The sequence below is a fragment of the Giraffa tippelskirchi genome, chromosome 12 (genome assembly GCF_054371585.1).
Source record: "Giraffa tippelskirchi isolate mGirTip1 chromosome 12, T2T-mGirTip1v1.2.pri, whole genome shotgun sequence".
In the NCBI taxonomy this organism is placed as follows: Eukaryota; Metazoa; Chordata; class Mammalia; order Artiodactyla; family Giraffidae; genus Giraffa; species Giraffa tippelskirchi.
This window is the reverse complement of record NC_137286.1, coordinates 45,171,031-45,196,616: the sequence shown is the minus strand read 5'-3', so window position 1 is coordinate 45,196,616 and position 25,586 is coordinate 45,171,031. Positions and strand designations below refer to the sequence as shown.

Below are 25,586 nucleotides of genomic sequence, written 5' to 3'. Positions count from 1 at the left end.
CCTACTTACTAGCATTTCTGAGCTGTGTGCATTTGGGCAATTACATAACCTCTCTGAATTCAAATTTCTCTCAATTCCAGCATAAAAAAGGCTGATCCTGTTTGCCTGCCGCCCAGGGCTGGTGGAGAGAATGTTGTTTAGTTGGTAAGTCCTGTCCAACTCTTTGTGACCCCATGAACTGCAGCACACCAGGCTTCCCTGTCCTTCACCATCTCCTGGAGTTTGCTAACTCATGTCCATTGGGTTGGTGATGCCTTCCAACCATCTCGTCCTCTGTTGTCCCCTTTTCCTCTTGCCCTCACTCTTTCTCAGCATCAGGCTCTTTTCCAAGGAGTTGGCCTTTCACACCAGGTGGCCAAAGTATTGGAGCCGAGGGATTAAAGGAGTCCATTAAATTATGTGAAAATGCCTGAACAGCCCTCAGCATAGACTGGGCTCTCCATGTGTGTTCTCCTTCAGTGAGGAAGAGGGCTCCTTGTCCTTGGAGGGAAGCAAGGACCTGTCAGCTCCCTGGAGTGGGTTCTCATGGGGAGGGCCCAGGGAAGGCATGTATACAGCTGGACAGTCAGACTCCAGTCTCTCCTGTGCCTTCCCGCCGGGTGATGGTGAGGCCCCAGCACTGGCCCCCATGCTCAGGACTACCTGTACCCGGGGAGGGTGGGCCAGAGAAGGGTCCTAGGCTGCAGCTCCTTTGTGGACTTGTCCCCTCCCCTCCTCCCAGGTGGTGGTCTTTGGTACTCATGGAGGACCCCTCCCGGCACCTGGCCTGAAGCAGCTTTGCTTTCTGCCAGAGGTCCCAGTTTTGGTTCAGAGAAAGCCTGTGTGCTTCTGTTCCCTGAGGTTGCCCTGTATGAACACAGCTGTGTTTTCTGGGAGGTCCAGAAAGAATTTAAGGAGGCTGCCTGCATTTCCTGTGGCTGCTCCTGGGAACTGAGAAATTGACCAGAGCCTGTGCCAACCCAGCATTTTGAACGAGGTGGCAAGGTGGGTGTGGGACCTGCCTCTGCCCCTCGACCCCGGGCTAGCCTGAGGTCTCCAGGCCCCAGGTTCCTGCAGAGAGTTCCTCCTCTGGGCTTGGTGACAGGCGTGGATGGTGCTGCCCTGCTCAAAGCCTCTGCATTCCACCCTGGGGCCCCCAGGCACCACCTTCGCCTGCCCCCACTGCCCTGGGAGCCCCTGAAGGCAGAGTGGGCACTGTGGAGGGGACAATTAGCTCAGAGTCCGGACATAGGTACCCAGTAGAGGACTGAATGAGTGAGTGAGGCCAGAGCTGGGAAGCAGCCCAGTGTGTGGCATACTCTGCGTGGAGGCTGCCCCCTCATCCCCTGTCCCCAAAGCCAGAGCTGCTGCAAGTGGAAGGTGCCACCTACTGCCAGACGCCCAGGTGCACGGCCAGCTCTCCATGGAGGCCTCAGGCCAGCAACATGAACCCTGCAGTCCAGACCACTGGCTACTTTGTCCCCCACTTCCTCCTCTCACCCCGAGGAGGCTCTTCCGGCCACCTGAGTTGGGACTTGCTGGAAAAGTGGTTTCTGAAAAGGTCAGCTCCGGGAGGCATCTGAAGCTAACAGAGCATGGCCCTCAGCAGACTTCTGCCTCCCAGTCTCCTCCATTAAATGAAGGCCCAAGGCCTCGGTGGCAGCGGGTAGGCATGCAGCTCCGAGGGCGACCCCTCAGGGTGGGTACAGGGTCGGCCTCAGCATCGTCTCCAGGCCAAGGCCACAGACTCCCAGCCAACTCCTTCTTCAACAAGCTTGGCCCAGGCAAGGGCTCCCCAGCTCTATCCTCTTGACAGAGATAAAGAAGTGGGGTACCCAACAGGTGTCACCAAAGTTACATGAGAGCTGAGAAAAGATGTCTCCAAAAATGAGGGGCTGGAACTGTGAAAAGAGGTGCCAAAATCCCACTGTAAGACTTTCTGGAACATTAGCCAGTTCAGGGAGGGTCTTGACAAGTAAGGCTTCTTTGATGCTAAAGGAAGACACCAGTATTAATACATGTTTTCACAGAGAACTTCTGACCCTTCTTTTGCAGACCCCAGATTTATCATCTAGGGCTGACAATTCCATAGGCAAACGAATGGCAACTTGTTGTTCTGATATTTTAAACGAGGGTGATTGAGCATTTTTCACATATTTGTGGGCTGTTTGCATTTCCTCTTCCGAGAACAGCTTATTCACATCCTTTGCTCATTTTTCTACTAGCTCGTCTTTTTTTTTTCTTAATGATTTATAGGTACTCTTTATATATTATGGATATGAATCCTGTGTCATGTATTTTCTTCCCTTTTTTCTCTGTCATTTATGTTTTAATGTTGTTTATGTTGTCGTCTACAAAAAGTTTTACAGTTTCATGCTGTCCCGTTTGAATCTTTCCCTCTGGCTTCTGTGTTTCATGTCGTGCTTCAGATTTCTCTCACTGAGATGATTCAGCTGCTGGTTCAGACATTCTGAGAAACAACGGCCACAGCGTTTGCAGTGGCAGCAAATTGTGCATGTGTTTCAAAAGAAAATAAGAAAATGTTTATTTTAAAAAACCAGAACTGTCACCCCGAGCATTTATTCAAATATTAATAGTACGGGTAAAAATTTATACATGGTATAACGAAACAAACAGCTTTATATTCACAGATGGTCAGATACTGACAAACAAGAAATGAGATCTATGTACATTGAGATTTGGTTGTTATGAAAATGCATATGAAGGCTTTAGAAATGGTCTATTCATAGGCTTTGGTGGAGCCATAATCCCCAATTTCCTACTGACTCCTGATGCTGCTTGAGAACCATGCAAAGTGGAACTGGGTCCAATTATGTTGGAGGGTTTAGTTTTAGAAGGTATCCTTCGGCATGTGCCGGACCCCCTAAAACGTGACAAAGAAAAGAAAATTAAAATGTCAAATAAAACCAAAAGTGAACAGTCATTTCTCTCCTAACCTGAATTACTGTGGTTTAATTGCTCAGTAATGTCCAGACTCTTTGTGACCTTATGGACTGTAGCCTGCCAGGCTCCTCTGTTCATGGGATTCTCCAGGCAAGAATACTGGAGTGGGATGCCATTTCCTTCTCCAGGGGATCTTCCCAACCCAGGGATCGAACCCATTTCTACTGCTTGTCAGGCAGGTTCTTCACCGCTGAGCCCCCAGGGAAGCCCCTTAACCTGCATGCACTTTATAATCCACGCTTTTCCTTGGTATGACATGTCTCTGCATTTTTGGCCTATGACAGCCCTGGGGTGAGGTAAGTTTCCTTTACAATTCAAGGAATAAAGGACTGCTGCCCTTTACACAAACCTGTCCTAGACGTGTCTTCCTAAAATGTCAAGGATTCTCTGACTTGAGTCCAATGCCAGGTGCCTTCTCTCTACTCTCCCTTCTTTCTACCCGTCCCTCCAGACCTCTGAGCTGAGACTCACATTCCCCACCTACTTCAACCACACAAAAAAGTGACAGCATTTCGTCTTAAGGCCCCAGTGCCTGGACAACAGGCGTGGTGGAATTGCTGCACTCCCACAGCCCAGAGGAAAGGAGCTTTGCGGGTGGGTGGAGGCGGCGTGGAGCAGAGGGAGCCTTCTCCTGGCTGGGCCAGGCCCGCCAGTCTTGGGCAGGCTGCAGATGTGGTTCCCGAGCGGGAGCAGCTTGGGGCTGCCATGTCTTCATTGGACCCTGTTGCCGGCGGCTCGCTCGCTTGTCTACACTCCAAGGTCTGCCTGCTCTCACCTCCCACTCGCTACCTTTAAAACAGGTTGAGAAGCCCCTGCCACAGTCTACTACAGAGGCCTTCCAGCACCTCACTTCCCCCACTGATCTGAAGATAACAGCTTTTCTCTCCCCACCAAATAAACTGTTAAAAAAAAAAAAAATTACAAAAAAAAAATCACAGGGCCAGTGTGTTTACAAGGCTAGCAGCAGGCAGCATTTGCCATAGAAGCCTGTCCCTAAACCAGTATTTCCCGTTGCTTTGCAGCCAGGCTGAATTCCTGCTCTGTGTTAATTCCCGGTCATCAGGGCACTCAAGTGGCCTCAGAGGGCCCGGTGTCAGGGCCATCAGCCTGCTGATGATGTTTTGGTGGGGTTGAGTGAAAAGTGGTTTTTCAACATTTTAAAACTCTCGCTCGAGGGCACTTTTACTGCAGAACTGGTAAAGATCTGCTAAAACTAGCAGAGAAGCAGCCTTAAATCTCCCTATGCTGATTTTCTGCTGAGAAATTAAGCCCCGAGAGAAAACCTGCTGTTGATGTTGATTTACAGAATGAATCTGCCAACAGCAGCCTCCATTTTCACCAGAGCCATCCATTTCACTCTCACTCAGGGCCCAGAACACAACCAGTTCATTGTGTGTTGTTCGGAAGATGTGAAACTCTGAGGGCAGGGTGGGGAGGTGAGGGCGCTGGCAGGGAGCCACGCTGATCCCGTGGCCACTCGGGGCCCCAGCCAGGTGAGCGGCCCGGACACGTGGGGAGCCACCACCTTGCGGAGTGGGTCAGTGGAAATGTGGAGAACCGGGCACGGAGACAGCAAGGCTGCTACAGGGTAAAGTGGTATTACACAACTTGCTGCTTTTTGCCAGCAGGGACTAGAAAAGAATCCTGCCGTAAACACACAGGCTAATTAAAAACCAGCATCAAAACTGTGCTGGCTTTGGGACAAGTGTGAGTTTCTCTGTGCTGCTGTGTTCAGTCACTAAGGCGTATTTGCGACACCCCACATGGTAGCCCACCAGACTCCTCCGTCCACGGGATTCTCCAGGCAAGAATACTGGAGTGGGTTGCCATGCCCTTCTCCAGGGGATCTTCCCGATCCAGGGATCCAACATGCGTTTCCTGCACTAGAAGCAGGTTCTTTACTACTGAGCCATCAGGGAAGGCCCTTACTCGCTTAGGTTCCAGGCCACAGGGCAGAGTGCTTCCCTCTGATAAAAAACAGTTGCGACAACACTGAGGGAGACAAAGGTTTGCTTTGTTCTAAAGGGCAGCAGGAGGAGGTCATGATGGACTCTCCGCGGGCCACATGCAGCAGTGAAAGCGCTCTGGGCAGGCCTGGGTGAGCCCGTGTCCGGCCCCGCCGTGAGACGGGACCAGGCTGGGGCTGCACACGCCTTCCCCAGGGGAAGCTTCAGGAAGCCCCGGTGTCCTCAGCTTAAGTCCCAGGGAGGGGGACAGAGGCCTTGTAAGGTCTTCTTCTCTGTGTGAGAGCCTGGGGAAACGAGTCTTTCCCAAAATGGTGAAATAAGTGAAGAAATGAAGAGAACGTCCCCACGGAAGGGCACTGGTGGGCCACTTGCACACGAAAACCCACAGAAATTATCCAGCCATGAAAATGGATGGACTTCTGCAGTTGCGACAATACGCGGGGACCGCAAGGGTGTGAGGCTAAACGAAATAAATCAAATATGCTATGATCGCTCTCATAGATGGAACCTAAATACATATGAATATTTAAACCAGGTTCATAGATGCAGAGAACAGACTGGCGTGGTGGTTTCAAGAGGCATGGATGGGGTGGGGTGTAGGATAAATGGGTGAAGTTTAAAGTTTACATAGAATTAAAATAGATAAATAAAACCCACAAAGTTAAACTAATATTTACTAATGCCTTTAATTTCTGTCCCCTGACAGAAGGATTAGCACATACAAGATGCTTGTTTGTGGACTTAAGCAGAAAACAATAGTTTGGTAACACTGCCTTCCTTTCTCTTCCCCACTCAATTTTTGGTCTTTATTAACCTGGAAGGAAAAGAGGTAGAAAAACTGCAAGAGGAAAACGCAACAGCCTGCACAAGTTTACTGAGTTCCCTATTTCTGTTTCCGTTAACACCAACGGGATGGTTGCCATCCCACCAGACCTGACCTAGAAAGTGAGGGCACAGGACGTTCTTGAAGAAGATGGGAAAGAGCAGGGCAATGATGAAGAAATACAAACGCTGTTCAGATCATCACCAGGACCTGACAGCAGTGCTGTCTTTGTTCCGCCTTGGTGAGCAGAGAGCACCCCAACGCTGGGGCGTCCCAGCCTCGGGGCCAGGCAGACGTGGGAACAGGGAGATGGCAGGGCTGGACTGACCTCTGGGGGGTTCCAGTCGTCACCTCTTCTCTGCTACCCGGCTAAGCTCGGGAGGCTGGCCTCCCGGCTGTTACTGAATGGCAGGGGTTGTGCGGGGCCTCCAGGTGGACGCCCTGCAGATGCTGCAGCAATAAAAGCGGTACAGCAAGTACTGGCGGGATCATAAGAGTCATGAGGAAACAAAACCCTTTTGTTTATTCAGCTAGTGTGTGACTTACGGGCTTCCCTGGTGGCTCAGTGGTAAAGAATCTGCCTGCCAAGCAGGAGATGCGGGTTGATCCCTGGGTTGGAAACATCCCCTGGAGAAGGAAATGGCAACCTCCAGTATTCCTGCCTGGAGAATCCCATGGACAGAGAGGAGCCTGGCAGGCTATAGTCCATGGTGTTGCAAAGAGTCGGACACAACTTAGCAACTAAATAACAACAATATGGTTTACAGTATTTTAGGTGGAAAAGTCTCTTCAGTGCAAGGGTCAAAAAAAAAAATTTTTTTCCCCCCTTGAAGGTAAGATGAAAATTGGAGAAGCTTTTTTACAAACTAGAAAACTTCAGTGATAGTCAACCTAGGAGCAGATATTATAAAAATCTGAAACAAAAAATATTTTTGTTTTGGATCAAAGCTTAATCCTGACTCCACGAGTTGGACCAGGCAACACTGAAAAACGGCTTATTTTAATGAACACCTCAAAGCAAAGCAGGGCAGCCCTGCTCCCTTCTATCCTTCTCCCTTCCACCCAACACTGCAGACAAGATGGTAGAACTTACCCTTTCGTCCTGGAACCACTGAAACCAGTTCTTCTCTTCTTGGATTTTTGGGAGGCTGGCACCCTTTTCCTCTTTCTTTCGTTTCTGGTTTTATTTGCAAAGTAGTGAGAAGATATGGGTGCTTCCTCATCTGACTCCTCAGGGGTGTTTTTTCCGGTGCCTCTGCTGCTGGAGGGGCTTCTCCGTGGGGAGGTGTCCTCAGCTACAAACGGACAATGCAGACATTTATTGGTAATGCCATGCTGATTACAGTCTACATGCAGACACACAGCACCAGGCGCAGTTCAGCTGAGGCCCTGCTGCCTTCCTGGAGCATCCCTCCACTTGGGTTCAACCATCCCACAAGAACCGTGCTCTTCTTTTATTTCACAGAGCCCCAAAGTAGTCAACGGCAATTCAGTTTTAAAGAATGGGGGTTGGAATTCATTAAGAAAATGTGTGATGCTCTCTAACTTAACTAGAGACGTCAGGTTTATTAGCTCACTCTCTGCAGCCCAAGTCCCTGGTATTGTTTGTGCCATTAATCCCGTGAACCTCTCTGAAAAGTAGAAAGTGCTAACTAAAAGACAATTTATTGGTTTACATATGCTGAAAAAGACAAGCCCAATGTAAGGAAAACATGACTATGTTCACATCTCATCTTTAGAGTGATAGTTACTTAGTAGTGAGTGTCAGAAAATTCTAGACTGTATTTTACTTTTCTTTGCATAATAGCTGTGAACAGTTCAAGTACTGTGTAGGAAATGGGCCTGTACAAAGCACACATTTGCAAAGAAGATGGTAATTTCCATAGGTATTTGCAACCCAAGGCACTCCCAAAGCCTGAAATCTCCCCACCAACAGTAACCAGGTCTTCATTTTCTGAAGGTACTTCCTGGCTGGCCTGGTTTACCCACAGGCTACCCTGCCTCACTGCGTGGTAGGAAGGGCACAGTAGGAAGGGCAAAGAGCGCAGTCATTCCAACTGTGGGACTGCAGGGAAATAAAAAGCCTTGCCCATTTCCACCTCCAAAATGGGTGTGCGAAAGTCCCTGGCGGTCCAGTGGTTACTCTGTCTTTTCGCTGCCTGTGGGTCTGGGTTCAGTCCCTGGTTAGGGAACTAAGATCCCATAAGCTGCGTGGCATGGTCAAAAATAAAACAGGTGTATAAGGAAGGACTGAATGACAAAAAACGGGCAAAGCTCTTGGCTCAGCATCTCTCCCTCAGTAAGCGGGAGTGGTCATCACCAGTGATTTCTGCAGAGCTGCCCTGTCTGACGTGGGTAAAATACCCTTCCAAACAAGGTGCTACACTAACCAAGTGTTAAGTTCCCACCAAGAGTTCAACGTGTCTGAAGTAAGGCTTTTATGGAATAATTACTGTACAGAAGAATTAACGAGAACCTGACTCATCTGCATGGTGCCAAGGGATAAAAATGACTGTGGAGAGACAGAACGCGACTCGCTCATTTCTCACCCCACTACCATTTCCCTCAGCTCCGGGAAGGACCGGAGTTACAGAACAGTTCACTTGGCTTGTCTGCATCACAGTATGCTGGAGGCAGGCACCTGACTCCTGCACCCGACCTATCCCCCACAACACAGGCTTTGTTCTCGATTTTCCCTGCATCCACACTTTCTATCGCTAGTAGTGAGAAGTACAAGTGATGAGCTCCGTAATTAGAGGTGCTACATGATAGGCCTCATGCAACCATTAAGGATGCACTCGCTCGGGCAATGCTAGTGACAGTAGAGGCTCTAGCGTTCCAGTTACATGTTCATTTTCCAAAACATTTCAACTTAATCTTTAGACACGCTTGTCGGATAACACGTTCCTTCCTCAGATAAGGAAAGTGAAACATGAAAAGGTTATTCGTTGCCTGCCAAGGATCACAGAGGGGGATGCTGACCAATCTGCAACCGGCACCCGGGGGCTCCAGGGTCCTCAGGCGCTTGCTTCAACAGAATCAACAAACGCTGGGCCCACAGGCCTTCCATTGGGTCCTATTAGCAGGTCTGGTAACTGGCACCCCCAGGGGACCCAAGCAGGAGTGTTCTCTATGAAGTGCGTGGCACCCCACTGGGGTCTGCTCGGAGCACTTGGATGTCAGTGTGATGAGGCGTAGGAAGCACTGACACAACCCAGAAACCACACAACTCTAATCCAGTGAGAGGCATCGCTTAACATTAAAAGAGGCTTTTGGAAAAACACATATTTGGCTGTATACCGAACCTGGCAATGTCCACTCAGAGTATTTCTGTAATACTGCAATCACTTCAGCACCATATTTTTCCAGTTTGTCTTCGGTAACACCATCAATTTGAAGCAAAACCTCAGGATCAGAAGATAAAGATTCTGTACATGGGCATAAAATTAGAAATTTAAATTACCACCCAGAGAAAACCCACTGGATTTATGCTCATTCACCCATTCAGCGCCTGTGTGTTAAGTGCCAACTGACTGCAGAGCACTGGGTACATGGGCCAATTTTCTAAAAAGGCAGCTAGTGCCAACGGAGGCAGCAGCCAGGCCCAGAGGGCAGGAGCCCACGGTCGCATTCCAACAGCAAAGGTGCGTGGTCAGGGCAGAGAATGGGAGGGGGGTAGAGGACGTTGGGGGGGAGCAGAGTAGGAGGGCATCCAGTCTTTGCTCTCACCCACTGTTCACAGGACAAAGACGAGTCTAGTTGCAATTATGGGGATCCTTTTTTTGCAGAGAAGGCCCACATTTGTGCTTCCACCTCTGACTTCTCCCCTGCACTCCTGACTTGCATCCCCTGCTCAGTAAGACCTCAAATGAATTCTCACTCCCCCCGCAACCCAAACCTGTCCTTCCTGCAGCCTTTCTGCATGTGGGCGAAGCAAGTAGGCCATTAAGAGTCCTCTGAGCACAGAAGGCACATGAGTCTTACAGCTAGACAAGTCTGTCCTTGTAAATACCACTCTGGCTGCTGTATGCAAAATGGACTGAAAGGGAAAGAGGAGAAACTGGAGCCTCGAGGAAGCTGCTGCAGGTGCGAGTGAGGATGCTGTGAACTAGATGGAGAGAAGAAGATTCGGACATGTTTTGGAGGCTAGGTCTGTAGGATTTATTGATGCTATGGGGAGCAAGTGAGTAATCCCCACATATTTGAGTTGAGCAAAGGGTGGATTTCAAATCTGTGATTCTCTCATCATTTCTACATTTAGAGGAAAAAGAACAGACCTGGGACCTGTGTCCCAGACCCTTGGAACAGACCAGGGGGTTAGCAGAAGATAAAGTTAGGGAGGCAAGGAGAGATGCCGATCCCTGCAGGTTCCCTGGTGGTCCAGTGGTTAAGACCCTGTGTTTCCACTGCAGGAGGTGAGTGTTTGATCCCTGGTCAGGGAACAAAGGTCCTATATGCCTCGGGGTGTGGCAAAAAAAAAAAAAAGAAATACAAATCCCTGACAGAGTTTGTACTTTGAAGAACTGTTGGAGCTTTAAAGAGTACTTAGAAGATTAAAGTGAGTATCATGTTTATATCTGGAGTTAAGGAGTCCAGTTAAGAAACTTCACTGAGAACCTAGGAACAAAATACAGTATTTTATTGATTCTAAGATACACACTTTTTTTTTTTTTTTGGCATTTTGGCATTCCAGGGGTCAAGCTGCGTCTTACAAGTGCTGATGGACAGATGGCAGCTGTCCAGTGGCTGTCACCGCCTACGCACGTGAGAACACAGTCACAGCATCAGTCAACAGCACCACTGCAGTGCTGGTTCCTCACATGTTGAGTTTAACTGCACATGAAATGTCTTCAAAAAAACTAGACTGAGATGAGCACTGAGAAAATGATGTGGGGACTTCCCTGGTGATCCAGGGGTTAAGAATCCGCCTTCCCAGGCAGGGGACATGGTCTGATCCCTGGTTAGGGAACTAAGATCCCATGTGCTGCGGGGCTGAGCCACAACAAACACCCAGTGCAGCCAAAAAGAAAAAAATAATAATAATAATTAAAAAAAGAAAACAACTGTGAATACAAAAAAGCTCAGATATGGAGTAATGGGGAATAAATGTGGCATTAACAAAGCAATTGATTTGTTCTGGAGGAGATGACAATTTCATAGTTTCTTACAGGCAACAACCAAGTGCTTTACATGACTTGTGTTGCTAAGAGATGTGTGCCCGTCCGTGGACAACTTTCTGGTATCATTAAGAAAATATCACCATCACATTGGAAGGGGTGGTGGGGATTTTGATAAAATTTGGGGGATATAGTGGAACATGCTAAAAAGGCTGTATCACTAACATCCCTGATGACATGAGGGAAAAACAATGACATGGACAACTGAGTCAAAAAAAGACTCAGAAGAGTCAGGCTTTGAATGTGAATTTTTACAAGTACTTAAATCAACCTACTTTGATTTATGCATTTTCCCATAGAGGCACAGTTACATATGTTAAAAATCTGAATAAAGTAGAATACAACTCTTTCAATAAAAGTACTGTGTCACAGTTTAATTAGCAGAATTTTTTTCTTTCTTGATAGTCCATAAAATAACAACGTGGCATCTTAGAGTTGATGAAATACTATAATGGCCTATGGTGGCCAGAGTGGGAATGGGAGGGAGGGAAGCTGGTGATTATAGGTTTTTATAAAGGATGAGCATGGAAGGAAATGTACACTCATCGTCAATCAACTGCTGGCCAGCTTATTTTCCAGGGACTTTACTACGAGAATTCTGGGTGGAGCTATCTGAAGCCACGGGGATAATTCAGGTCAGCAAGTATTTATCACAAAGTACTTAAGATACAGCCATGTGCTAGCTCTGGATTCGGAGAAGCATAAAACAAAATCTCTTTTCATAAGGAACTTATGTTTTAGGAATGTGAAGCTAAGGTCCTTATGAAAACAAAACAAAACCGTGTGCACAATTCGTTAAACATAAAGCAGGCAAGTAATGCACACAAAGTCAGTAAGAGACACCTGGTATTAGCAATTACAATTATCCATATCGTAACATGCAGCATTAAACCAAAGTATAAGATTAAAATTATATTAATACCATATGTCTAAAGAACAAAGTACTGTGTTTATCTTCAAGAATATATTTTATTTCAAGAATGAGTTTAAATTGTTTGAGCTTTCAGTTCAGAGATGGAAAGTCTTGCTAAGTCGCTTCAGTCGTGTCCGACTCTGTGTGACCCCATGGACGGCAGCTCACCAGGCTCCGCCGTCCCTAGGATTCTCCAGGCAAGAATACTGGAGTGGGTTGCCATTTCCTTCTCCAGTGCATGAAAGGGAAAAGTGAAAGTGAAGTCGCTCAGTCGTGTCCGACTCTTAGCGACTCCATGGACTATAGCCTACCAGGCTCCTCCATCCATGGGATTTTCTAGGCAAGAGTACTGGAGTGGGGTGCCATTGCCTTCTCCGAGATGGAAAAGACAGATATATTTATGCTCTTGATGAGTTCTTTATCAAGATTAACTTTTGGCCCATTCATTTATGCTGTGCAACAGGAGACGCACACATACTGACCTGCGAGCTTCTTGAGAGTGACGGTATTAAAAATATTAAAGTAGTGGACGCCAAAAACTTTCCCCAGAGATTTGCAGACTTCTGTAAGTTCTCCAAGACATTTCTTAACCACCTCTTCCCTCTGAGACACCTTTGCCACTAACGCTTTTTGTTTTTTCACACTGCTGGAATTTTCCGTTTCCATAAAGTCTACCTTTGTGAGAGAAAAACAGAGCACAGCAGTGGGTGTGTGCATACTTGCAGCCAAACAGAGGCTTTATTTAATGCTTAATTACATTTCTTGGGGGGCGGGTATTTCTGTTATGTCAAGTAGATAGTAAGTCTCTTGGGAACAGGGGCTGTCCATTCTCCATATTCACATTTCCAGTGAGAGCACAGAAAAGCTTTTTAATAAATGTTTATTTAATGAATATATTATGATCTAATGATCTAATAGCCCATATGATTCATTCTGACAGGTATGACATTACTTGGGCTCAAGTTTAAGATCTCTTTCTAAACTAAGAAGAACAGAATATGTTCATATAGGGCAGTACATATAAGTTCAATGTCCATCAGCTCATCAGCTTAGGAAAAGACACTTTAACTCGCAGTAAAATTCTACTCTTTGAGAGATAATAAAATCAACATTTAAAAAATCATACCTTTAAATGCCCGTTTAGTACGGTTTGTGCTTTACTTCCAAGCATCACATAGGCAATTGGTTGATCATTGGCATTGATATATAAGTCTTCATCCAAAATCCTGTCAAGTATCAGTTTTTTAAAAAGTCTTTCGGCGTTGTGTCTTGAATAAGTAGATCCTTTTCCAAATATTCCTGACTGAATTTTTGCACTCTTACTCCCTGGCAAGAAGGTACAAGAAGTCAGATTAGTAAATATAGGTATTTCATAACCGAGGGCTTCCTTGGTGGCTCAAATGGAAAAGAATCTGCCTGCAATGCAGGAGACCCGAGTTCGATCTCTGGGTTGGGAAGATCCCCTACAGAAGGCAATAGCAACCCACTCCAGTATTCTTGCCTGGAGAATTCCATGGACAGAGGAGCCTGGCGGGCTACAGTCCATGGGGTCCCAAAGAGACAGACATGATTGAGTGACTTTCCCTTTCACCATAACTGTAACAAAATAAGCTAAAAAAAGTCATTTTTGGGGACTTCCCTGGTGGTCCAGTGGTTAAGAAGCTGCCTTCCAGTGCAGGGGACATGGGTTCAATCTCTGCTTGGGGAACTAAGATCCCACCTAGCATGGGGCAACAAAACCCATGAGCCACAATGAAGAGCCTGCGTGCCATAACTAAGACCCAACGCAGCCAAATATACATATATATATATTTAAGTCATTTATGGACAGATCTGGATAAAGGGATAGATAACTCTTCTTCAGGAAAACCCATGGCATAAACAGACACTCATTTCCATAAAGTAAGAATATTTGAGTAGAATTCTAAAATAATTTCACGTCCTTCTCTTTACATAACAGGCATTGACCAAACACAGCAACAAAATTAAGTTGGTCATTTTAGGATGTTGCATGCACAGCTTATAAAATTATATGACAGCAAACAAATCAAAGACAAAGTTTATGTCAACTTTAATACCTTCACATCACTGTTGCTGTATTAGGATAACTATGCATTGTTGATCTAGTTCAAAAAAATTTTTTTGACAATCAACTTGATAAATATTATCTCTGGTCCTGCAATGAAAGTGCTGCTCCTTTACAATCAAAGTATTTAAGTCTACAAATTCTGTCATCCTCACAGATGAAACCTATATAAACTCCAAAACAAGAGCATAGCATTCCACGAGGCCATGTATTTCCCTCCTCCCCCAGGGGGCTGACTGAGAGCTCCACCCCAGGCTGGATACTTGGTTTCACATCCCAGCTGCTGTAATGACAAGCGTCTTTTTTTTTAAATCATAAGCACAGTTATTTTTTCTTTAATAACAATCTATTTAAGAAGGTTGGAGAAGGCAATGGCAACCCACTCCAGTATTCTTGCTTGGAAAATGCTATGGACAGAGGAGCCTGATGGGCTACAGTTCCATGGGATCGCAAGAGTCAGACACAGCTTAGCAACTAAACCACCACCACTTAAGAAGGTTGGTGACATTGATTATAATCAGAATTAACAGCTATACTTTGTAAGGCTTTAGTTCTATTGTAAGAGCTCCAAATAATTATGTTACTATAAATTTCAGATGGCTTCTGGTCACAGATGCTGAATGATCCAAGTTGTACTTCTTCAAGTGACCTGGACATAAAGGACTATTGCTCTGGTAAAGGACTGGGTAACGTGGACGCAGTACTAGTCCTGAGGGTAACTAAGAAAGCTGGATGAAACATAAACAATTTTCTTAAAAACATACAAGAGCTGATGAGAAACTGAAGCATGTGTCAGAAAAATGTCTGACTTAGCAATCTTTCTAGGAACCTACATGAAAGGTACAAACAGATGCAGGTGAAGGTGTACTTAAAAGGCTATTTATTACACCATTATGTACACTAGAAAAATATTGAGTTGGCCAAAAAGTTCACTTGGGGTTTTCTGTAAGATGTTATGGAAAACCCGTAACAGACTTTTTCACCAATCCAATATGTTCTAAAATAAAACTATTTAAATATATTTCATCAATATGATAAAATATAAACTAAAAACTACTTCAAGAGAGTAAAAAAATTTTAAAATGCTTATATTATTAAATAAAAATGATAGAAACTATACATTCAATATGATAAATATGTGATTGTGAGCAAACACATTAAAATATTAGTAGTTCTTTTTTCTGGAGTTTGTATTTTTCAGTTTTCTACATGTAATAATGTAGAATGTTTATGTATCATTCTTATAGTAAACTGTTTAATCTACAACCCTTTGTGCTCCCAAACTAGAAGGCAAGAATCCAGAAAGGAGGTCCAGCATTAAAAGCTGCTTTGTCCTGAGAAATGTGTGGATCCAGAGGAAACAGTTGAGAGACTGAGCAAACCATCTTCCTTCTCCAGTGGAGGCTATTCATTTTTTTAACTGCTTTATAGATTTTAAATTACAGTAATACATGTACATAGGAAAAAATACAGTACAGGAGGGTTTGACATTAAAAGCAACATTCCTCTATTCTACCCTTCCCCTCCCTAGTCTCACTCTTTTCCAAGTCAATCACTTTTTTAAAAATTTAGTTTTTAATTTATTTTGGCCATGCCATGCAGCATGTAGGATCTTAGCTCCCCAATCCCTGGTCAAACCCCTGCCCCCTGCAATGGAAGCGTGCAGTCTTAACCACTGGACTCCCAGGGAAATCCCAAGGCAATCACTTTTTAAATGGCTTGTTTTCAGCTCTTCTGGTGGTTACTCATGGAATCCACACTTCTGCTGTCATTCCAAGCCGTCCGTATACTCCCCTTTTATTTTTATCTGTTTATTGGTTTTGCTTGGTCTTCACTGCTGTGCGAAGGCATTCTCTAGTTGCAGCGAGTAGGAGCTACTCTTTGTTGCACTGCCTGGCCTTCTCATTGTGCTGACTTCTCTTGTGGAGCACAGGCTCTAGGGTTGAGCCCATGCCCTAACAGGCCCGAACAGGCTCTAGCACACATGGGATCAGTAGTTGCAGCTTGAGGGCTCTAGAGCACAGGTTTAGTTGCGGTGCTTGAGCTTAGTTGCTCCACAGCATGTGGAATCTTCTTGGATCGGGGATCAAACTCATGTCCCTTGGATTGCCATGGCAGGTGGATTCTTACCCAGTGTACCACCAGGGAAGTCCCTATTCTTATTTATTGTACTTTCATTCTTACATCACCAGGATTAACAACTATATCCTGTCCTGTTCTCTAACCACGTTTAAGTCTATACTTTGACTCTGCTGCTTATCAGCAGTGTTTAGATTAGGACAAGCTTCCTTTCCCACTTAGAACTCCTGACTCTCGTGCAACTAAGGAGGATGTTCACTGTATCCAGACAGATTATTTTGTACATTTTATCAATTACACAAAACAGTGCGGCCACTTCCTTCATTTTCTGATTGACCTCCGCTCTCTTGTATAATCTTTCCCCCGGAGTTTCTTTCTGTCATCAAAAAAAAAAAATTCATTTCTTCTTCTTTCTCTATATTGCTTGAGACTAATTTTTCCGACTTTCTGTTAACAATCTGTACAGACTGCTTCAGGACGATCCCCTGGAGAAGGGCATGGCAACCCACTCCAGTATTCTTGCCTGGAGAATCCCATGGACAGAGGAGCCTGGCGCGCTACAGTCCACAGGGTCGCAAAGAGTTGGACACAACTGATTGAGCACGCATGTAAAGACTGCTTACTGTTACTCTGGGACTTCTCCCTGGACCCATGGGTCTGTTCTTGTTTATGGTATACATCACATCATCTTCTTTGCCTGCGAGTATCCAGGGTTGCTGGTATTAATCTGATGTCCTTTTGGTTTTGGCTGTTTTTTTCTTTTCAAAGCTTTCAGGAGTATCTCTGAAGGGGTTTAGAATATGCCACAATGGCATCAAAACTATTTTGAGCAGAAGGCATCTGAGTTCCTGAAATCTATCTGCCAAAAAGCAGACACTCCCCAAAGAACTCAATTGTCTTAAATCCTACCCCCCACACCCCCGGGAGCAACCAGAGAAGACTGACTCTCATCATCAGAGATGAGAACTTTCCATACAACACCCAGATATTGTCACAAAAACGACCACGTCCCCCCCCATCTTTCTCCTAAGGGCCCGTTTATCTTCCACCCCCATCATTTGTTTCCTCCTAACCCTTCCTGCCTCTCCTTCCCCTATTAAAATGGTAGCTAAGTCTCAGATTCTAATGGCTCCTTTGAGTCACATTTTCCATGAACTCCCGTTACATATCTGATTAAATCTGTCCTTTCTCTTGCTAATCTGCCTCCCCTAATTATAACAGAGAAAAGGCTTTTCCTCCCTAACATCTCTTTACTCTCGGTATTCTTAAATCTCATCTTAGAAACCATTTATTTGGCATTAAGCAGGCTTTTTTTTTTTCCAATCTAAATTTTGGCACACCACACAATTTGCAGGACCTCAGTTCCCTGACCAGGGATTGAACCCAGGCCATGGAAGTGAAAGTGCCAAATCCTAACCACCAGGGAACTCCCCCAGTGGGCATTTTAATTAAGGCTTTTTTCCTTTTCTGAGAAATTTCCTTTTACCGTTGGTTTCATTATTTCTTCTGTTTTCTATTTCAAAATTTTGTCATATTTTACATTTCCTAAGAATTGATCTGTATTTTCTCTCTCACATTTTCCATGTATTTTTGCTGAGGTCTTGAGAAAATTTTCTTGATGTTGTCTTCCAGCCTTTCTATTAAATTTACTTTGTCAATCATTTAAAATTTTTAACAGCTCTTTCTTCATCTTTGTTTCTTTTCCATACAAGTGAAAGTTGCTTAGTCATGTCCGACTCTGTGACCCCATGGGCTGCAGCCCACCAGGCTCCTCTGTCCATGGAATTCTCCAGGCAAGAATACTGGGGTGGGTTGCCATGCCCTCCTCCAGGGGATCTTCCCAACCCAGGGATCGAACCTAGGTCTCCCGCATTACAGGTGGATTCTTTACCATCTGAGACACCATAACATTCTATTATTATTTGTCTTTGTGAAGATACTAATGAGGAGTTCCCCTTCCTGTCTCCCCAGAAGTACTACTTTCTAAATTATCTCTATCCCCAGGATCAGATATGTTACTTCTTTGGCCTTTCTCCTTTCTTTGCGGCATGCCAACTCTTAGTTATGGCACGTGGGCTCTAGCTCCCTGACCAGGGATCGAGGATTCCCTGCAATGGGGGCATGAAGCCTTAGCCACTGGACCACCAGGGAAGTATCTGGTCTTTTCTTGATTGTCTATTTATATTTACTCTTCAGGGACCAGATTAAACTTTTCAAGTGGATTTCTTATTATTTTGTATCTACATCTATTTCCCCCCAAATTCCTCCCTTGAAATGGGATGTCCAATTATCAGGTTTGCTTTAGGGTAAACGTGCTGGGTGGCCCCCAACTTGGCTGTCTTTCTGCTCCTCAAGCAGTTTGTTTATCTTTGTTCTAGAATTAGTTGCAGGCTGGTATTCCATGCAGTTCTTCTGTGAGCAGACTTTCTTCCAACTGTCCCCTCCTATTTGGAGCTCCCCTGCTTTCACTTCTACCCCTAGGCCTCTATGACCCCAGGTTTGGGGCCTGGTGACAGTGCCGTTCCGCCTGGTTGACAGTCCCTTGGCTGTAACTTTCTCCTACATTTATTTGCTCTGTGATTTATCGAATTTCATTCCATTTATCAATATGCTTCCATCCATTTTGTAAAAGATTTTAAAAACTTCTGCTCTGATGATGGTCTCTTTCTGGTTCTCTGGGCTGTTACAGATTGAATCCTCATTCTATTTCCTTGCTACTATTTTAAAAGGGCCTCAAGGAAGAAAAAAGAAGACAGGTACTTAATGCTCAAGCCGCTGTCCCAAGCCAGAAGCCCAGTGAAGTCATACTCACTCACTCAGATGAAACTGCATGAGCTTTCCTATTTTCTTTTTCATTTGTGAAAACTCATTTTAGTGACTTATATAAATTCTATAAAAATAACTGTTATAATGCATAAAATGGCTTTTCTTTCATTACTCTAAAAGGTTTTTATTCTAAAGCTCTTAAATTCTTTAAGAAAACAGACAATAGAGGTGTTTCTATGTAGCTGTAATGATTTCTTTAATGTTCAATTTTAATTGATGTAATTCAAATGATAAAACAGCTGACTTACCCAAGAAAATGTCGACCAGCATGTTCATAGTAAACCTCCCAGAAGGACCTATACACTTTATATTTCTTGTTCCCTGAGATGAACTGTGTTCTTGAACAAATCTTACAATATTTTTCACATCATTGGTCACATCTTTTGTCTTAAAATCCTATGAATAAAAAGAGATTACCTTTTTATACTTATTTGTTACATTTTACTGTTATCTTTATAATTAAGATAACAATACCTAGACTGCTAGGGTTTAATACTAACTGAAATAGTCCCACAACACGCCATTTCCACACTAAAACCAAGACCAAAACCTAAGGAAGTTGCAAATGCTCCTTCTTTTCTAAGTTTTTATATTAATCTTATGTCTAGAACAACTAGCAGTCTACTGTGTCTATTTCATTAGTTTCACAGACAGTTACCGGAGAGTACTCTGTGGGTAGAAATATTCTTTTTTTCCAAAATCCTTCATACTTTCTCTGTCACTTACTGTATGGTGACCTCTGGAATGAAAAACATTGTCTAACCATGCAAATGTATGAGTTCCGATGTCCTTTGAGTCTTTGGTGCCACAGTCAATCCTTTTTGTTATTTCCAGTCAGTTCCCTTTCTCGTAGCCCTCAGTTGTCTCCAAACTCTGCCAACCACTTTTTCTCCTTTGCTCTTTGAATTTTATTTATTTTCTTTTTTGGCTCTGCTGTGTCTTCATTGTGGGTTTTCTCTAGTTGTGCTTGGTGAGGGGGTGGCTCCTCTTTATTGCAGTGTGCTGGCTTCTCTTGTCGCAGAGCACGGGCTCTAGGTGTGTGGGCTTCAGTAGTTGCAGCACAAGGGTTGAGTGGTTGTGGCACACGGGCTTAGCTGATCTGCAGCATGTGGGATCTTCTCGGACCAGGGACTGAACTCGAGTCTCCGGCACTGGCAGGTGGACTCATTCACTGGACCACCAGGGAAATCCCTCTGCCTTCCTTTTAAAGTCCCCATTATTATGTGATGTTTTACTATCATCACATCACAGCAATGCTGAGCACCTGCAGTTCTCAGAAGTGGCATCGTGCTTCTGTGCCTCTGTATATGTAGTCCCTCTACCTGCTAATCCTTGCTCAACCCCCGCAGTCCTGAAGACAGGTGGGTTTTTCATCCTATACTAACAACTGGTAGTGATTCTGAGGCTCTATCTGGCATCATCACGAGAAAGTGCCCCCATAGCTCTCTCCAACCTGTCTCCTGCCTTAATTCTTGGTGACTTAGTGCACAGAAATGATTCTCCCACATGTTGGCCTTGGGCAACTTGATCTCCTGTGCTCTAGTGATCCCATCCTCCACAGATGTTGGCCACTCACTCTAATGGTCACACCACTACCTTAGTCTTACTAATACCAGCAACCCTCTGTTCTCTGACCATCACCTCCTACCTTTCAAACTCAGGCCAGCTAGTATGCTGACTCCAACAATCCACTGGGACTGCCTATCCATTGATCCACACCCTTAGATGTTCTCTAAGTACTAAGATATTCAGTTGATATCCCAGAGCCAATCTTTTTTTGGAGGGCAGGAGGAGAAGGGGGTGACAGAGGATAAGATGGTTGGATGGCACCATCAACTCAATGGACATGAGTTTGAGCAAAATTCAGGAGATGGTGAAGGACAGGGAAGCTTGGCATGCTGCAGTTCATGGGGTCTCAAAGAGTTGGACATGACTGAGCGGCTAAACAGCAACAATTTCCCTCTTCACATGTACTTATAACGTATATTGTCTTTATTCAGCCTTCCTCTGCTTGAAAGTGAGCTCCACAAGAGTAGGGATCTTCATATGTTGTTTGGTGATATATCCCAAACTCCTAGAACAGTGTCTATCACAGAGCAGGCACTCAACAAATATTTGTTGAATGAGTGAACAGATTAGCAACATCTATAGAGTGGGACGTGGTGGGTGGAGATGCCGGGAATCCAGAGACAGAGTAAATTGCCCTCTGCTTGGCTAGTGCTGCCTATCTGTAACTGGATTTATAACACGGTATCACAAAGATATGAATACAAACATGTCTGTCTCTCCTGTCTGTGAATCCCTAGCACCTTGCACAGACATTTCAAGTAATATATAAAACAAGAAAATGCTCCATAAACTGTGAAGTAGAGAAGACAAGGATTGAATTCAACCACCTCCCAAGGTTATTTTTACGAGAGATGATAACAAACTCATCTCGAAGCTATTGCCATTATTCTTTATAGTTTTTTAAAACCAATTTACAGAGTAATCTAATTGAGCTGAATTCAAACACATAAGTATACTAGTTATAACCCTTTTGAGAATAGGATGTTTAAATGTAATTACAATTGAATGGAAATTTATTCTAGCTGCCCATATTGGATCTTTTTGGAAATTTATAGATTAACGACATTTCTAAAATATCCTATAATCACTGAAACAGGTACAGTATATATTTTTTAAACAGGCTTCGAATTGTAAGAGTATGTCACAGAATTATTATCAAAGTGTTTCTATTTCCAATTAACATGGGGAGGAAGCCACTGTTCCCTTGTTAAACTCCTTAGCGCCAATTTTATTGCAGTCTAACTTCTATCTAACTTTTCTAAATTAAGAGAAGAAAAAAGAAATCTTGGTAATTTCCTTATTACAAAGAATTTAAAACCTGCTTATTTTACCTTTGTTTTACAGCAGTTATCACATGAAACATCTGGGTATTTCTTACAAAAATGAGGATTAAATTCATTTTCGCCAAAGTAAGCCAAAAGTTGTATTCTCCTACATTCTGCTATATTTTCACAGTAATGTACCATGCTATACAAATTATTGAAGTGGGTCTCTCGCGTATGACGGTTTCCATCTTTTTCCACTAAAAGAGATGAAGAACATAGTAAAACATACTTATTAAAGCAGAAAAATTGAATATATCACAGAAGTATTTAAAATAGGTTCCTATAATTCTAAATATTTATATGATAATTAACTGAATGTTTATGTTCATCTCCAAGATTCATCTCAAGAGAAGACTCTTGAAAGTTCCTTGGACAGCAAGATCCAACCAGTCAATCCTAAAGGAAATCAACCCTGAACATTCATTGGAAGGACTGATGCTGAAGCTGAAGCTCCAATACTTTGGCCACCTGATGCGAAAAGCCAACTCACTAGAAAAGTGAGAAAAGACCCTGATGCAGGGAAAGACTGAAAGCAGGAAGAGAAGGGGATGACAGAGGAGGAGATGGTTGGATGGCATCACTGACTCCCTGGACATGAGTTTGAGCAAACTCTGGGAGATGGTGAAGGACAGGGAATCCTGGCGTGCTGCAGTCCATGGGGTTACAAAGAGTCAAACACGACTGAGGGACTGAACAACAACAACCAAGAATTTAGTTTTACAGGAATAAACATAGGTTGTCAGGAGTAGCTGAAAACATTTTGCAATTCTTCATTATTCCCAACGATAACTATCTGAACTATATTTACTACATTTATCAAGACAAGCATGAACTAAACCTAACATCCAGAGTGAGCAGAGCCTGGGGCCGTGGCAGTGGGCTGTGCATCTTCTGGAGTATTTGGGATCAAAGTGGTGAAGCCATTGGTTCTGAAACTGTGTGCGAAGGACCTCCTGGGCTGGGGTGGGTGCTGCAATGAACGCACAGGGCTGCTGGTCGGTATTTTAAATTTAAGGGAAACACAGCAACACCTAACATCTGTTGAACTCCACATACACAACTAGTTTGGGGTAGTTCACAATGACCTTGTTGTTTAGTCACTAAGTCGTGTCCAACTCTTGTGACCCTACAGACTGTAGTCCATCAGGCTCCTCTGTCCATGGATTTCCCAGGCAAGAATACTGGAGTGGGCTGCCATTTCCTTCTCCAGAGGAGCTTTCCGACCCAGAGATTGAACCTGCCTCTCCTACATTGGTACATGGGTTCCTTACCACTAAGCCACCAGGGAAGCTCTAGTGATGTGCTCCTTTCCTTCTAATGACATTGTTATTGTTTTTTATTTAAATTAAATTTTTCTTGTTTTCCTGGCTGTGCCAGGCAGCATGTGGGATCTTCGTTCCCTGACCAGGGATCGAACTCTCACCTCCTGCATTGGAAGCATGGAGTCTTAACTACTGGACCACCAAGGAAGTCCCTCTAAATGACATTGTGAAGCTGAAATTTTGGCAGTTGCTATCATGAACACAGTTACCTCCAAAAAAATCAACCTGAAACAGGAAATGAGGGTGGTAGCGTCCATTCTGATTCCAAGGTTTGAGAACAACATGTACGCAGTTTTCATTCATAAGCAACTGTGGTTCGTTAAAAAGGAAATAAAAAAAATTTTTTTTCTGCTTTATGAGTATTATTTTTTTCAGATGGCTTCTAAGTATTTAGGGTTTAAATACTAAATTATCTGGACCTAACTTAATAAAGGTTCTTTTCAAAAACACACTAAGTTGAAAAGTTTCACTTTTTTGGACACACTAAGTTTAAAAGTTTCATTTTTTCACTGGGAATGATCTTGGTATAGTGCAAGGGAGGTGAATCTTGGATTCAGATCCACCAGGGCTCTGCCACTTATCTAGCTCTGTATTTCGAGGAAACTCTTCTGTAAAATGAGGAGAGTAAGAGTACTGTCTTTTAGGGTTCTTGTGAACATTAAGTGACGTATGTAAAGCATTCAAGACAGTGGCATACAGTAAGTGCGTGCTAAGGAAACATTATCATCACTATGACTACCCTCTCTGCTACTGCTGCTGCTGCTGTTGGAAGCAAGTTATAAAACCTTTCTGAAGTTCACTTTTCTCTTGGGACTAACTCTATCTCTAAAGTCGGTGGTTGGGAATTCTCTGGCAGTCCAATGGTTAGGATCCTGTTACGAGCACAACAGGTCAACATCATTCGGCACAGAGCCTGGTAAGCGTCATTTCACACACTCAGTATCTCTGCCAGAGTTCCTTCAAAAGTGGTCTCAAAACAGGCAAGTTTACTTATTTATCTATTTATCTATCTATTCCTTGTTCAATAAACAAGGAATATGATTCTATAGAATTCTATATAGTCAAGCTATGTGTACTAGTTGGAGTCATAGTTACACCCTAGTGTTGACTAGAAAAAAATCTGGTCAGTATACATATATATTAAAAAAAGCACATTTATATAATAACTATAAATAGAGGGGGCTTCCCTGGTGGCTCAGAGGGTAAGGCGTCTGCCTGCAATATGGGAGATCCAGGTTTGATTCCTGAGTTGGGAAGATCCCCTGGAGAAGGAAACGGCAACCCACTCCAGTACCCTTGCCTGAAAAATCCCATGGACGGAGGAGCCTGGTAGGTTACAGTCCATGGGGTCGCAAAGAGTTGGACACAACTGAGCGACTTCACTTTCTTTCACTATAAATAGAGTATAACCTTTAAATCACTATGTTGTATACCTGAATAACTCAACAATACTTCGCGGGGGGGGGGGCGGCGGGGCGGAAGAACACGCATAGTAGCATTTGCACTGTGAAATACCTGCATTCGGGAACATAAATATCAAATATAAGATATTGCCTAAAACGTAAAGCAATTACACCCCAATTTAAAAAAAAATTATTAAAAATAAAAAGATACTGTCTAACTCCAATGGGGAAGTCAAGAGATGGGATATGAGAAGGCTCTATAGGGGGTTTATTTCCTAACCTGGATGGGGGTACATGATAGCTTGTTAGTTTTTCCATTTTACCTTTCTGCATGTCTGAAATATACGCTATATACAAGGATCTAGGCAGAAAATGGGCCTGGAAGGATACAAAGGAAATTAGTAACTGGAGTTATTTCTTAGGATTGGACTGTATACAAGGCCTGGTTTAGAAATTTCCCAGTCTTCAACATGTTGAACAACATCTTTATCATAAAGAAGACCTAAAATAAAACTTCCATATCTATGTAAGCGCCTCTATTTTAAGGAACACTGGACCAAAAGCACCATGACTGCAGGGGTGGACGACAGTCATGGGACTGAATGGGACAGCACAGGTTCCCCAGGGAGCTCAGCTTACTCAGGATAAGCCTTTTCAGCCGGGTCACATCGTGGTAGGTGTAGAAGAGTATGCAGTGAGAGATCTCCCCGTCTCTTCCGGCTCGGCCAGACTCTTGGTAGTAACCCTCCATGGACTTCGGGAGGGAGGCGTGGATCACAAAACGCACGTCCGGTTTGTCGATGCCCATTCCAAAGGCAATTGTCGCACAGATAACCTGATGTAAAAGCAAAAGCCAGTGAGGCTCTTAATGCATCTGAAGGAACATTTTAATAATAGATGCTTTGAAAAGCTCCATCCTCTATTTTACTTAATTTTTTTTAAAGTAATTCTATTATTTATTTTTGGCTGCCCTGGGTCTTCATGGCTGTGCTTGGGCTTTTTCTAGTTGCCACTCTTGGGCTCTAGAATGCAGGCTCAGTAGTGGCAGCACATGGGCTCAGTAGTTGCACACGGGCTTAGTTGCCCCATAGAATCTTCCCAGATCAGGGATCAAACCTGTGTCCCTCGCATTGGCAGGTGGATTCTTAAACAC

The 25,586-nt window shown here is 44.1% G+C and overlaps 1 protein-coding gene across 12 annotated transcripts in view; it reads right to left on the bottom strand.

Annotated features, from left to right (window-relative positions):
• Positions 1-2,522: 2,522 nt before the first annotated feature.
• Positions 2,523-25,586, bottom strand: part of BLM (BLM RecQ like helicase) — an 85,926-nt gene continuing 62,862 nt past the window's right edge. For 4 of the 12 annotated variants that reach the window (XM_081546965.1, XM_081546966.1, XM_081546964.1 and 1 more), the window contains 8 exons: positions 25,073-25,268; positions 21,715-21,905; positions 19,063-19,210; positions 12,950-13,149; positions 12,306-12,498; positions 9,039-9,161; positions 6,827-7,028; positions 2,523-2,863 (listed from right to left, as the gene is read on the bottom strand). In XM_081546965.1, the coding sequence (XP_081403091.1) occupies positions 2,686-2,863; positions 6,827-7,028; positions 9,039-9,161; positions 12,306-12,498; positions 12,950-13,149; positions 19,063-19,210; positions 21,715-21,905; positions 25,073-25,268 (1,431 nt within the window). In that variant the 3' untranslated portion in view covers positions 2,523-2,685. Of the gene's footprint in view, positions 2,864-6,826; positions 7,029-9,038; positions 9,162-12,301; positions 12,499-12,949; positions 13,150-19,062; positions 19,211-21,714; positions 21,906-25,072; positions 25,269-25,586 lie in introns of all 12 variants that reach the window. The other 8 variants (XR_014070466.1, XR_014070467.1, XR_014070465.1 and 5 more) reach the window with 4 other exon arrangements.